Source organism: Halictus rubicundus, chromosome 14 (genome assembly GCF_050948215.1).
Source record: "Halictus rubicundus isolate RS-2024b chromosome 14, iyHalRubi1_principal, whole genome shotgun sequence".
NCBI lineage: Eukaryota > Metazoa > Arthropoda > Insecta > Hymenoptera > Halictidae > Halictus > Halictus rubicundus.
This window is the reverse complement of record NC_135162.1, coordinates 10,977,850-10,991,652: the sequence shown is the minus strand read 5'-3', so window position 1 is coordinate 10,991,652 and position 13,803 is coordinate 10,977,850. Positions and strand designations below refer to the sequence as shown.

Genomic DNA, 13,803 nt, shown 5'->3' with positions numbered 1-13,803 from the left:
TGACGCATCGCCCACCGCAGTTATACGATAGGTTTTCCAAATTTATGATTCTTCATTCGCCGCGGAGAACACTTTCAAGAACCGTGCTCTTAGTTTCCATCCAACTAGTGGAATTATAGGAATGTTTAGAAATTCTTTACCTCTTTGGGACTGTCATGCCATCCACTGTGTAATTTTAAGTCATCTCTTCGTGAAGCTAACAATACTCGTCATTAATTTGCTTCCACGAACCATTCCACTGTAGACTGACTTCTGCAGAATATTTTTTCCGCGCAATTCCGTATCCGACAGCCTTTGTAACCAGGTGTACCTGGATTATTAAAGAAACGAAGACGTTCGCTACACGGCCGTTCCCGCCGGTAACTTTTTTACGCAGCTCGTTCAAAGAATAATTATTCCCGCAGCCATTCCGCGGGACGAAGTAAACAAAAGTTTCCTGGCAGTCGTGTCGCATAATTAACAGAAACCCCGAAGTCGGTCCTAATTAACGTCGCAAAATGTGTTAATTAGTTTCGCTGACCGTGTTATTCTGAATTGTTGTTGCAGAGCAACAGGAGCCAGCCAGCCATCGGACTGAAAGAGATGCCGAAGGTGCGGGTAAGTTTTTCCACGAGCATACTCTCTACTCGCTATACATATACTGCATTCGCGATGCCGGCCGGTGTACTTACGTACAAGTATTATCATCACTTTTAAACTGTTCCCTTGTAAAGCTGGCGTGCGTGTGGAAAACATATTTTCAGAAAATGTTAACCCCGTTTTGTGAAATGCTGGGACTATTTTTATTTGTTCCAAGAGTTCTTGGAGTTAATTGAAACATTGAGACTTTGTAACAGAAGGTGGGAACTTTAGGAAAATGTACAGCGGTGGACAAGAGTATAACTATCTTTCGTGTACTGTTTCTAGAACGAGCGTACAGAAACATAACCAAGCAGGACCGACAGCGACAAGGATAAAGAATATGACACCATGTCCTTGAACACTTGGCTCTAGCGAAAACGTTGCTGAGACTTTACAACAGAATATGCAAACTTTCTGAAAATATAGTTGAGACATTTTTGCAGGCTCCCCGGGCCATTTGGTATTTAAAATATGACTTGTATCTGCGAGCTGCGCTGTACGCCCACCCGCGGCGTTGTCCCCCGTCAGTTTTTGCGGCACAAAGACCCGAATTCAAATAGGGTGTCCGCGGCGACGATCCCGCTCCAAACTAGTTAGCAAGAGCTCGTTAGAAGCCCCCGATCGATGCCCACGACCGAGTTTCCCCGTACTTTTAGCCAAACAACTTTTCAACTGAACCCCCTTGCCTCGCCTTGCCTCGCCTTGCCTCGCCTAGGCCTCGTCTCGCCTCGCCGGCTTGCGCCTCTGCTTCTTCGGCCTCCTCGAGGCAAGTTAAGACAGGCGAATGCACCACTATCTCTCTCTCTCTCTTTCACTCTGCCTCCCTCTTGTTCGATATATGTCTTCAACGAGCAGCGAGCCACGAAATCGCTCAAGAAGGGGCTGCGAGGGGGAGCGTATAATTTTACGACTTTAGTTTCCGCGGGAGCCCGGTTGGCTCCCCCGTCTTTGTCAGCCTCTATTTGCCTACAAAAGTAATCGGCGAGAACTACGTCGTCATCTGGGTGCTTGTCCGTAATTTATGGCCGCGGAATCGCTGATCGTCGACCGCCATCGATGCTCGAATTGAATATTAACTGCCCGCAGTTGTGTTTTCGTTCCCGGGCGATGAGCGATGCTCGCCTGGACTGGACACCATTTGCCTGATGGATGTTAGGGTCTTTCGCCAATGTACTCCATCGTCGCGGCTACACCACGCGACAAAATGATACATAATCTCAACGTTTTCCTGGGGCGGGCCGGGATAACCGGATTTAAAGGGTCGAGGATTCATCCGACAAAATGCCCGATTTTTTCAGAATTTTCAATTGAAGAGGATGAGAGAAATCTGATTTTTTGGTCACCCCACTACTTGACTTTTGTAAAGCCTCATAATTTTGTCGCGGGGTGCAGGTGTCTCATTGTTAGCTACAGCGATGTCTCTATATATGTCGCCAAGGCCTGGACGATAAACGTTGCGGAATTACCCCCACTACCACGGAGTGTACCCCGTAAGGGGCCCCATAGCTCGAGAGGTCTCTGACGATACACGACGCTGGCAAGACCCGTGTTGTTGACATATATCGAGAACCCCCTGTACTAGGCGACAATGCCCACATTGTCCGATCGACGAACCCACGGAAACGGTTGGACGATTTCTTTCCCCGTAGAAATCAGCGAGTCGCGTTCCCTGATAACGCGACAGGCTCCGCGAGGCCTCGTAATGTAAAATTCTGTTTGTGTTGAGCGACAGCTGGCAAGAGTACGCCGTGAATGCATACGGGCGAACAAAGCCACTAAATGACATACTCGCCCCGCGATCTAACTCCGTGCACGTAACACGGGACGCTTCGTTTTAATCCCCACTGGGCCTACTTTTTTTCCCCCCGCGAAACAGACACGAACGTAGGGGAACAAAAGGCGAAGCGCTGGGTATCTCTGTCCCTCTTTCTCTGTCATCGGAAAAATTGCCGGTAAAACGGACTGATCCAAGGCAAGTCGGCGAACCTACCAGCAGCCGTTTGACGTTACCTAACCGGGAGTGCGCGCGCGTGACGTCGCCGTTCGAAATAACTTACTTCACTCGGCGGAGGATTACATTGTACTGGGTGTCATGTGACCGGTGGTGATTTCGCGTCAGAAAATAAATCAAAACTGCGTGGGTCAGACAAATATGAACTGAACTTTTTGACAAAGTTTATATTTGAACGGGATTTTTGATTAAACTATGATTAATACAGGCACAGTAATTGGTAGCCCCACAGTGATTGGGTCCCGGTGCTGCGGTTACTCGGTTAGTCACGTGGCGTTGTGACACGGTGCGGACCTAGTCACGTGACCTAGCCGTGAGCATGGGGGAGTGACGCGGTAGAGGGGGAAGTTAGAGTGGGGGCACAAGTCTTGATCTGGACGACTATGCCTGTGACAATCAGCTGGATCTCGATGGGAAATCGCCGTCGCCCGGTGCTTCTAAAAATGATTCGCGTTTATCGTCGACGGTGCACAGGGATTAACCTAGATAGGTTTCCTTGGTTCGCGCATGAAGGACTCGTCGCGTCGGGATCAGGTTCGAATTGTTATTCTGTTTCGTTTCGGGCCGCGCGTTTCCAGCGTTCGTGCAAATGAAACACGAGAGTTCCGGGAACGGGAACGACGGAAACGCGAATAGTAACGTCTGCGAAACGACGTGAAATCGCGCGGTGCAATTTCGCGAGATTGCTTGCCGAGGCGACTCGTCCGGAGGACCATCCTCGTGGAAAAGAGCTTCTCGGAGGCGGGAGGATGCTCGTATTTTTTTTCCCCCCTCCTCCTTTTTCGCGAAAAGGAAATGCGACCTTCCTTTGGGGAAGGAAATGCGCGCAGCCAGTTCCATGATAGTCTGTCAGATACAATCTGGATCGTTTTCAGCTTGAGACCCCGGCAGGTACGCGTCACTCATAACACACACCATTCTCTCGAATCACGGGAACAGCATCCGCGAATATCTCTCGAATTTAACGTTCCGTTCAAGGCAATGTAAAAATCTCGAAAATCCCGGACAACGGGAACGTGAAAATTTCAACAAATTCGCGTACCATCGCCGCGGATTTATGCTGCTGGCACTTAATGGCGGAAAAATTAAGCTCCTCCGTCGGGCGCACTCGTGACATTAAACATTTATTATGTACCACGGCCGATTCCTTTGACGTGTTTTAATGCGCTAAATGTACCGAAAATGTGCGTCAAAAAATTGTTCCATTTCTCTGTTTCCCGGTACTTTCACGAACTTTTTTAATGCACGCTTGACGCTATTTTTATGCGCTCCGCGCGTGCCTTCTTTTTGTTTAATTGATCGACGCAACACAGCACTTTTTAAATAAATTAAATTAACGTGTAAACTAGCTTGCGGAGCATAATGTTTTTTTTTTTTTGAGTTTTTTCTACAAACAACATTTTGATTTTCGACGTGAATTTTTCATTTCGTTGGCAAAGGCGATTGTGTGTCCAGCGTGCGACCATTTTTCTCTCTTAATTTTTATATTGCATTTCTCGAAAAGAGAAGTATTCGCTTAAAATCGTTGAAACTCAAAATACATCACCAGAGTTCGAACGTAGTCGAATGTGTGCGATTAGAAGAGTTATTACGTAAATGGCCACATTGCAGCAAGCTGTCCAATCAGTGTCATAAATGACCTGCACGTTTTAGAACAGTATAATAACCGGCATTTTACACCTATCTGAGCTTCGCCATCTCCAAAGCAGACCGATGAACATTGAAGCGTCTGTGAATGATAACTACTATGAACTCTACACTGATTTACGCTTCGGAGGTTGCACTAACCTCCTATGAAATGCACGTAACACGGGAAACAGACATCTACGGTAGTATTGCGGATCATAGAAATTTCTAATACCCATTTATATGATAATAACGCCCGGCCGCTGTCTCACGATAGAAGTTGCCATTAGGAGATTTCTGGTCTTTGGTCGTACCGAAATTGGCATTGAAAATAACTCGCTAAATATTGCCCCACAGAAAAGTTTCTTAAAAATTATTTTTTCACAGGTAAGAAAGATTGAAATTAGAATTACTAATTGTTTTATTGCGTTATTTCGAGTTCTCTTTTAACGGTTCCTCATTTTTCCAGACCTCGAATTGCGTATAGAAAAATCTTTCCGAAAAAATGGTTTGTTCTCCGGTAATTTTGCGAGTAACTGTTAAATTGTTCTTCTCAACGTGGGATAATAGGGCTCGAGGAAATTTAATGGTTCATGCAACGCTCCGGAAACGGTTTCGTCAAAAGAATCGATCGAGATTCAGTTTGATGAAATATGCAGCGGCAATTCTCGAAATAACGATCTGCTCGAACTGCACCTAATCTTCTCCAGCAATGACCATCGGCGCAATTAAACACTGGTGCTCCGACGGTGCTGGAGCAAAATGACGTTATCCGCTCGATTCTACATCCTCTACCACCACCTTCGGGATAACCACCCATTTGCGAGAACACGGTACACCCCGGAGTGTCCACCACTGATCCAGACGCCTCGCACGAACGTCCCGGAGAACGAAATTAGATCTCCTTCTGTCGTTGATAATACATTTCAAATTAAAAGTGCAATTTTCGCTCTCCCCCAGACACGCGGGGACGTCTGAATAATTAGGGACAGCGCGGCGGCCGCGTACGCTGATTAAAAATTTCTAGGAAAAGCAACGAGCGCAGAGAGAGAGAGAGAGAGAGAGAGAGAGAGAGAGAAGCTCCTCATTAAAGTTTCATCGGGCCCGTATCAGTGGGCGCGAAATCATAATTCGGTGTCGGTCGCCGGTCGACGAGCGAGTGCACTTAACGTTCGCGAAACGAGGCACTGCGGTCTACCGTACATTTCTAGGCGGTGTAATGAATTGGTCCGCTGCTAATTACAATTACAATAGCTACGGGACCATCTCGCAACCCCGTCGAGTGTCGGTGTAACGGCATCTCCGTCCTGGCTGGCTCCACCCCTCCCCTCGAACCCCCTCAACGCCCAGCAGCCCCGTATCCTCGTCTTTATCCAGCACGTCGAGATCACGGTCTCCTTTCCCGAATGCTCCCGCAAATGTTCCTCCCTCGCGCGCGCTCACACACACACACGTACGTACGTATGTCCGTACGTACGTACACCCACGCCGCACCCGCGCTGCACTCATAGATATGCAAATCCTTGGGAATGAAACGCGGAACCTAAACCCAGCTTCAGAAATAAATGAGTATCCAGGTGAATCACGGAATCGCGCGCCTATTGGCTCTACACAGGTTCGATTTACATGTTGACTTCCATGCCCCATTTTAATCTGTCCGCGCGATCATCTATCGGCGGGGCGCCGTGTTCGTTGTTCGAAGAAATGATTCGAATAAAGATTATTCGGTTTCCAAACGGCCCGACAGATCTAGATAAAACCGCGCGCGCGCTGCGGGCATTTCCATTTCACGCGTGTTTTACGTGCCTTTGGCAAAAAAAAAGGTTGTTTTTTCGGGAATTGTGTTTTCTGGCGATACGATCCTCCCGGATTTGTGGCCCCGAAAGTGCAAACGGCATGTATCGCATAGCAGCTAGGGTAATGACCTTGAAACATGTTGCCAAGGTCATCATTCCAAACAATTTTTTCGCGTACACCCGGCTCTGCCTTAGTTTTCCGGATATTCGCAGAAAACGAAGGTGACCTTGGGATTTCCCAAAAGAAAATAACCAAGCCGAACCATTCACCTTGTCTTTGTGACATTTGACGCGTTGCAATCATCGAGAGTGTTGTCGCTTTAGCGCACAGTGTTCCTGCTGTCCCCATACTGATGACACGCGGCTAATAGGTGAAATCATGAACAGCGTGAAACCGCACACACCGCAAACCGGCGTTCGTTCGGCCAACGACTGAACCATAACGCGTGTTATAAATAAGTGTCCCGATAAAACGATACGAGGTTCGGCAAGAGGCGCATAAATTCGAGCATTCCCCGGCATCGCGTCCGGATTCCGCTCGTAAACCTACAATCCGCGAAGTCCGTCCCCTAAAATTTCACAGCGAGGCCAATCCATCAACCGAAACTGTCCGCCCTGTTTTCTGAACACGTGGCCCGATCGGAATAGCATCCCCGGCGCAAAACGGGAACGGGGCGAGAAATTCTCCTTGACGGCGAAAGTTCGCACACGTGATTACGGGCCGAGTCACCGTTTTATATTCCGTTCGCCGCGGGTACGCTCGGTCTCGCTTTCCGTCGAGTGAAACCCGATTTCGAATTTCGCGCAACAATGGGCTTCCTTCTTTCGATAAACTGGCCCCCGGAAGCGAGCACGTTTCATCCCGGATTTCTTTCACGGCGTTATCGTCCGAACTAGTTTCCAATTGGCGACAGGGGAGGGGGGGGGGGGCAGGAGGGGCGAGGGGTCGAAGGGGATAGCAGTTGCCGATTTTTCTTTTGGGGGGAAGTGACTTTTCAGATCGATTCCAATGATCGTGGTGGAGGAACTTTTCACTGAAGTGTACACGTATATTCTAGCTATGTGCCATTGCTTTCGAAACAATTCATGGTAAATATTGAATTTTGCAGCGTTCACACGAGACTGGCCCCTTAAAGGTGCCGGAAGCGACGGGGTGGAATGTTGCCACTGCGGAAGGCGGAAGGGCGGAGGGCCTGTTGCTCGAGCTTTGTTTTCGACGGACAAATAAACGCGACCCTCGCTTGATACCGTCACCGCGAATCGACGTTCCGCTAGTTTCCAACCCCCTCGTTCAATGGCCCCCGGTGGCCCCTCTCCGCCCCCTAAACACCCCCGCGCCAGACCCGTCTGCCCTATGCCCGAACGAAAGGTTCGTACCTCGTGCCAAGTCTCATCGTCTGCCTCCGGAAAAACGGGCCATGAAGAAAAGATTCCAATTTTCCCATATTTCGCGGCGCTCTTTCCTCGAGACTAATGAAAACTCGTGGCCTTATTTGATGATAAATGCTGTAAGGGTATGTGTGCCCGACTTCCGACCGGCGGATCCGGTTCGAAGGCCTGTGTTCCTGTCTGCTCTCTCTCTCTCTCTCTCTCTCTCTCTCTCTCTCTCTCTCTCTCTCTTTCCTCGGAGAATGTGCCCGCTATTGATTGCGTGGAAAGTTGTACAGGGTTTTTATTAAAACATAATCTGGGTATTCCGAGGGCCCAGCGATCCAGCGGATTCTTCACCGAGGGTACGTTTGTGTTGGTGCTGCGATGGGAGTATTGCGATAGAATTTCCCACAGAATATCCTTCTTTTTTCTTATTTCTCGACTTTTGGTTTTTCCCGGCCTCACCTCCCCAAATTGTGAGGCTCGGTGAGAAAATAATGTGTGCCGAATTTGGAAGCGGACAACGGGACCCCTTTGTTGAGATTCTTCCGATTGAAATGAGTCGAAACATGACGCAAATCGGTGTACTTTTATTGACAACGTGACACAGCGGTCATACGTATGACCTTGACTTTGTTTACATGAACCTAGTCCAATCTAGGCGGTGTTTGGATCCACTGTCACCCCGTGTAGCCCCTGTATCAGGTGTCCGCGGGACGAGACAAACGGATTGGAATACTGTTCGTTGATCAGCGAATCGAATTCCGGTAACTGAGTATCTTCGCGCCTAAGCGAAAGCTCGTTCCGCGCAATAAGCTCGGGGGATCGGTGCCTGGTGGACCAGTGCTGGGACAACTCTTACCTCGATAAATCCGTTTAGAATGCAAAACAACGGTGTTATTCGTGCTCGGCGATCGGGCCACGGTGGCTGTCGTTCGACGGGATTAAATATTGTCCTCTCGGCGAGGATCCGGGGGTTCTTTTGTCTGGTATCGCGGCCGTTCATAGGGCGAGGCATTTCTCCGTTCTCCGTGGGACGACGGCGCGACGCGCCTTTTGTTTTCCTCGTCTCGGTGCCCGATCCCAAACGTCTTCGTTCTCGCCTTTTATGCCTTCGTACTGCTCTTTACCGCCTCCCCTTTTCTCGGCCGCTTTTACTTACCACTTTCCATCTTTACCTCGTTGCGACTTCCCGCGGCACTTTTCCTCTTTTCGTCGGCGAGGGAGAGGAAAAACAGGCAGGAAGCTCGCCGCAAGAAAGCTCGTGTGATGCCAGTCTAGCAGCCATGCTTTCTTCCGGGACCGCCGTCAGAGACAACCGGCGCTCGCCAGTTTTCGTTTGACCGATAACCAACGCTGAAAGCCTCCCGCGTCGCTCCTCCCGCTCGATTCATCACTTTTCTTCTGCCAGCATCGATGTCAAACGGCTCTTCTACATCCTACCAAGTTCCTGTATTTTTCTGTTTTCCTTTTTATTTTCTCTCTTAACCCCCCTCCCTTCGCCCTTCAGCCTTTGTCCTGGCCCGCAGCGTCACGATTACGATGAATGACCGCGTCCGGTGTGCACCAGTCTCCCCGTAACTGTCGCGTCGTCGGGTCCGCCGAGCGACAGTTATAGCATAGGTGCTACATTCTGCTTCGCTTGCACTTGGTGCGAGTCTCACCGACACGGTGGCGGGGATACGATTTTGACTATTACGGCAGAGACCTTTGCGACAGTTACGCAGTATTAAGATCGGTCCTTTGCGACGTGGGTCTCGGAATTATTCAATTAAGGTTGTGGCTACTAATTCGCCCGCGGGAGAATGGTTTTGTAATTGGAGCAGCGAAATTTTTAGCATCCTCTGGCACGGAGAGCCGTTGCTCTGGAATAACTTACCGGCGCCCCGAGAAACATAAACCGCTGTTAGAATTGCTTTCGTAATTGCAATTTTTGCGGTTCATCCGCGAAACTGGGTGGTTTATTGTCTAGGATCTGCTAGATAGTTTCGCAAAACTGTTTTGGTGCCGTTTAATTGCATTTCCTTCGTTCTGCCGCTCTTGTTATCTTGTTGGAAGCCTCTTGGCGCAGTCTTTAAACCGCACAACAGTTCTACGTCTTCTTTTAATGTGAATTTTTATTACTGTGCGTTCGTTTATCTTTTAGCTTTAAAATATTAAATGTGAAACGGAATTGCGCCAGCGCATTTTATAAAGAATAAATGCAATTTCTCGGCAACGTCGCCTATAGAATTCCCATAATCTTCTGACTCTCCTTGTCGCGGCACACTGAACGTATCGCCGTTTCTTTTCTTTCCCATCCCCGCCATTGGATTCCGAGCACGTGCCGGAGGACTCGCGTATTCGTGAAACTCGAGCTTAGGTATCTAGTTAAGGCTGTCGAGGCGAGCAAGAACGCTAATTTCTTGGTGCATACTATTTCCCGAGTCGATCTCCCTACAGCATCTCCTTACAGTAAAGCAAATTGAATTTGCAGTAGGCCATTCGATATCTTATTCAAGGAAAATAGTTTGTGCCAATTTTCAACCCTATACGTCGCCGTGGGGGGTGGTAATTGGGTGACAAAGAAAATCAGGTTTTTCCGGGATTTCTCCTACTCTCTTCAATTGAAAATTCTGAAAAAAATCAGACATATTCGAACTATTAGAATGCACATCTATGAATTTTTTCAGAATTTTTAGCCGAGGAATTTAAAAAAATAAAAAGTGTTCAAATACCGATTTCTTGTGGAAGTTACTGAAGACTAAGTTTATATTTTCACAGTTTTGTTATCGACACATAATTTCTTCAGATTTTTCAAAGTGTGGTCACATAGGTAGAAAAATAAAAAAACCGGTCATTTTCGTGCGCCCTGTGGCAGAAATCGATATAACCTCCAAGGTTAACCCGATTTCTGCCAGAGGGCGTTCCGGTCCGAAATAATCTAGAGGGGCAGTTTGCAGTTTTTGCAACATTCAAAATTTCCATCACGAGTGCGACTCGATATTTTTTCGAGAAACGAAAACAGCCGGAAGAGCAATAGAAAAAAGTGAACTGGGTTTATATTAAATTATGCAACAGAGCAGGTTCAACGAAACTGCAGGGCTGCTGAACGTAATCTAGTTCCGTTCGTGCAAAGGTTCTTCGTAGGAGATTGGAATCATACGGCTGATTATTGTTCTTCGCTTCCCGGTCTCGGCGTCCAATGGAAAATGCAGTAGGTACCGATAGGAGGCGTTTCGTATCGACACGTAGCAATGGCGCGGGCAAATTTTTATTATGCGGACCAGAGGAATTCTAGTTGGCTCGTGACGATATATCCGTACACCTAACCGAATTGTTTCATGTTCGTCTCGCGAATGCCCCTCGATAGACGAGTAACGGCGAAAAGATCCGACAGTCTCGTGGAAAAACGATCTCGCAGCCATTCCTGGGAATAGAGTTTCCCAAGAAAAATGGCGAGTCGCCTTTAATGGTACCGCGCTATTCCGTAGCGTTCTTTCGCGTTTTGTTGTTCTTTCTTGCAGGCACATAAAGCAATATGTCTAAATTGTCCAGAGATTTTTGTCGAAATTATTTAAATAAACGGGGGAATTCCCTTTTTAAAGAAATTTATTCTAAATACCCTTTTATCTGATAAAGGAATAAATTGAACGAAAACCTATGTATTATACCGTATGTACCATATGTATACATGTAACGCAGACCCTTATCCGAGGTTCCCATTCAATTGTGGAAGAACATTTCTCCAGGAACATCTTCTTCACATTTAACAAGCAAGGTCATCAGGTCGATAGTTATCATCACAACATTTCTAATACGATCCTCTCGATTCCTCGTATTCGACGAGCATGCACGAATCTGGATTACGATAGTTACAGTAGAACCAATCGACCACAGGAACTCATTTGCAGTCTGCCGGGGGGAGCTTCTGCCATGAAGTTTTAACCATAGATCGGCGACGGAATACCAGACGCGGAATTCCGAATAATACAGGTTTGAAGACAAACAACTGAGATCTTCGGAGTTCAGCAATCACCGGGATCCTCGTCCTTCGCCGTCCGCTGCTGATACTTAATTCTCGATCGCGTGTCGCATTCAATGCATCACGGGCATTCCGTTGTCTCGCCTCCGTTTACTACCATTCTGCGAACACTGCGTTCATGATAATTCCTATACCTCTAGGTATGTGTGCAGTAAACCGATCGCGTCGGTAAGGTAGGTTTCCCACACGTTTCATCAAGAAACACGATTAGAGTCTACGGGTTTATTGTACCACTATAGCGCGATTCTGCACCTCTGGACCGGTGGAGAATCGTTGAAACAAAATGGACCGCAAAAGAGACTTCGCCGCAAGCTCTGGCCCGGAAGTCTTCGTCAAATTCCGCGTTGCGATGCGCGCGAATTGTTCTACGATCGTTTGAAAAACATAACCTCCGATTTATGATTCGAGTCGGTCACAGGACGAAAACGGCGGGGCACGATCTCAATCATGGCGTTTCCCGTGCAGAACGACGCCGCTTATGGCCTGGCGGCCGGGGTTCGTGATTTCTTTCTCGCCCGGGTCCCCTTTCTTTCCGTCGCCCCTGTGCGCTGGTTCCGTTTTCCTTTTATTTCGTCGGGGCAACCCAGTGATTAGTCGAAGTAGCGAGCCCCAGCGCGCCGTGCACAGGAATGGAAAGTTATGGACGCGGAAAGAGTGCGGGGTTGCCGGTGGGGTTGGGTGATGAACTCTGAGAGAGGAACACAAACACAAAAGAAGCGGTGCACGGTACCCGCGTCGTGCCCCCGGCGTCCATCCTCTTTGTTTCACGGTCGCGCCGTTAGGCAAACGGAAATAAAGAAAAGTCGAAATGAATATCGTAAGGAAACGGACGGGCAAACACAGTTCGGGATAGCGAGAGGTCGCGGACTGCGCCGTGGACATGAGCTTTCAATTTCTGGAACGGCGGACCAGTCGCATTCAGCAACCAGATACTGGATTCGCCAGAATCTTTTTCGAGGTTGCCGTCTTATTTAGATACCGCTTTACCGACCGGTATTAATCAGCTTTCTGTCCCCGACGCTTACCGACCGGTACCCTATTAATCGGCTCCTTGTCCCCGACGCTTACCGACCGGTAGCAAAGTAGTTCAACCGTCACCGGTCGGTAAAGCGTTAACAACGAATAACTGTCCCGATCGTTAATCCCGTTACTTGCAAAATGTCCTTGGAAAAAGCAACGTCCATCGTCCCAATAGCACTTCCGAAGCGAACATTTTTCCGAACGATTTTCTCGCGTCGCTTAAAGCGATTGAGCACGCCAGATGTGGAGAGCTGTGCACGGGCGCAGCCATTTGCAACGGATCGCGAAACGCCGCGCAGCGAACAATCAGGAAGAAACATCGCGGGTCGAGTGACGGAGCCCGCAGATGCACCGAAATATCGACACGACGAATTGGGTTCTTCTGGTTGAGCGAAAGACGTCTCACCGCGCGGCTTGCAACGTCCCCGGAGCTTGCATACACGGGTGCATCCCTCCCCTCCCCTACCCGTATCGTCGAATAAGACGCGCCCCCCGAACAGACGCCGCCGCGTCCTCCGTATTTCACGTCGAATAAACGCGCCCGTCAACCTGCTGCGACGAGTTATTTGCAGAGCTTATAAATCTTCCCCATTGTGTCGGCTCGCGACCCGAAGAGTGCGTTCAACAAGGGGCGTTCGCGTATCCGTCTTGATCCGTTCGCGACGCGTTCCCGCACCCTTTCATGTTGATTGACTATACATGATTCGATTCCCGTTAATTCCTCGATGTTCGGCTAAGCTGCCCGGCATTCGATTAACGCGGAATTGCAACGAATCCTTCGGGACGTACGTCGGGTCACCCGCCCGGTAACATATTCTTTTCATTCTCTGGGGTGGATTAATCATATCAGCAACGTGTTTGGATAGCTGACGGCATTGTTACTGTAATCATATTAAATGCCTGCCGGTAATAATGCCGGAATTCAATGCCGGAGTTCAATACTGGAGCTCAACGAGCAATAATACACGTTTCTCGCAATTACCTGAATTAGATGTTGAAATTTCGACCGAAGCGAAACTGTAGCCGCCCCTCACCCCCTAAATTCGCCACTGTTGATTCTGCTTTCAGTTCAAAGCTAAGTGTTGCTAGAACTATTGTTTTGAAAATTCTAGATTTGGTGTTACACATTAAGGGAGACAAATAACGGTTTTTAAATATATTTTTTCTCACCACATTATTAATGTTATTTGGTTTACACCGTGGTTTCCTTCCATGGTTGAATTTGTCTTCCCCGTGAAAATAGTTTAGACATATTTCATAAATTTATTATTTACGAATATATTGGGTATATTTAAAAGAATTTACGAGTTGACGTTAGATTTGATCGCTACAAC

General features: G+C 48.1%; 1 protein-coding gene across 2 annotated transcripts in view; it reads left to right on the top strand.

Annotated features, from left to right (window-relative positions):
* LOC143360990 (uncharacterized) overlaps nt 1-13,803 on the top strand; it is a 334,034-nt gene that overhangs the window by 17,571 nt on the left and 302,660 nt on the right. For both annotated transcript variants that reach the window (XM_076800226.1, XM_076800225.1), the window contains exon 2: nt 547-597. In XM_076800226.1, the coding sequence (XP_076656341.1) occupies nt 547-597 (51 nt within the window). The remainder of the gene's footprint in view (nt 1-546; nt 598-13,803) is intronic.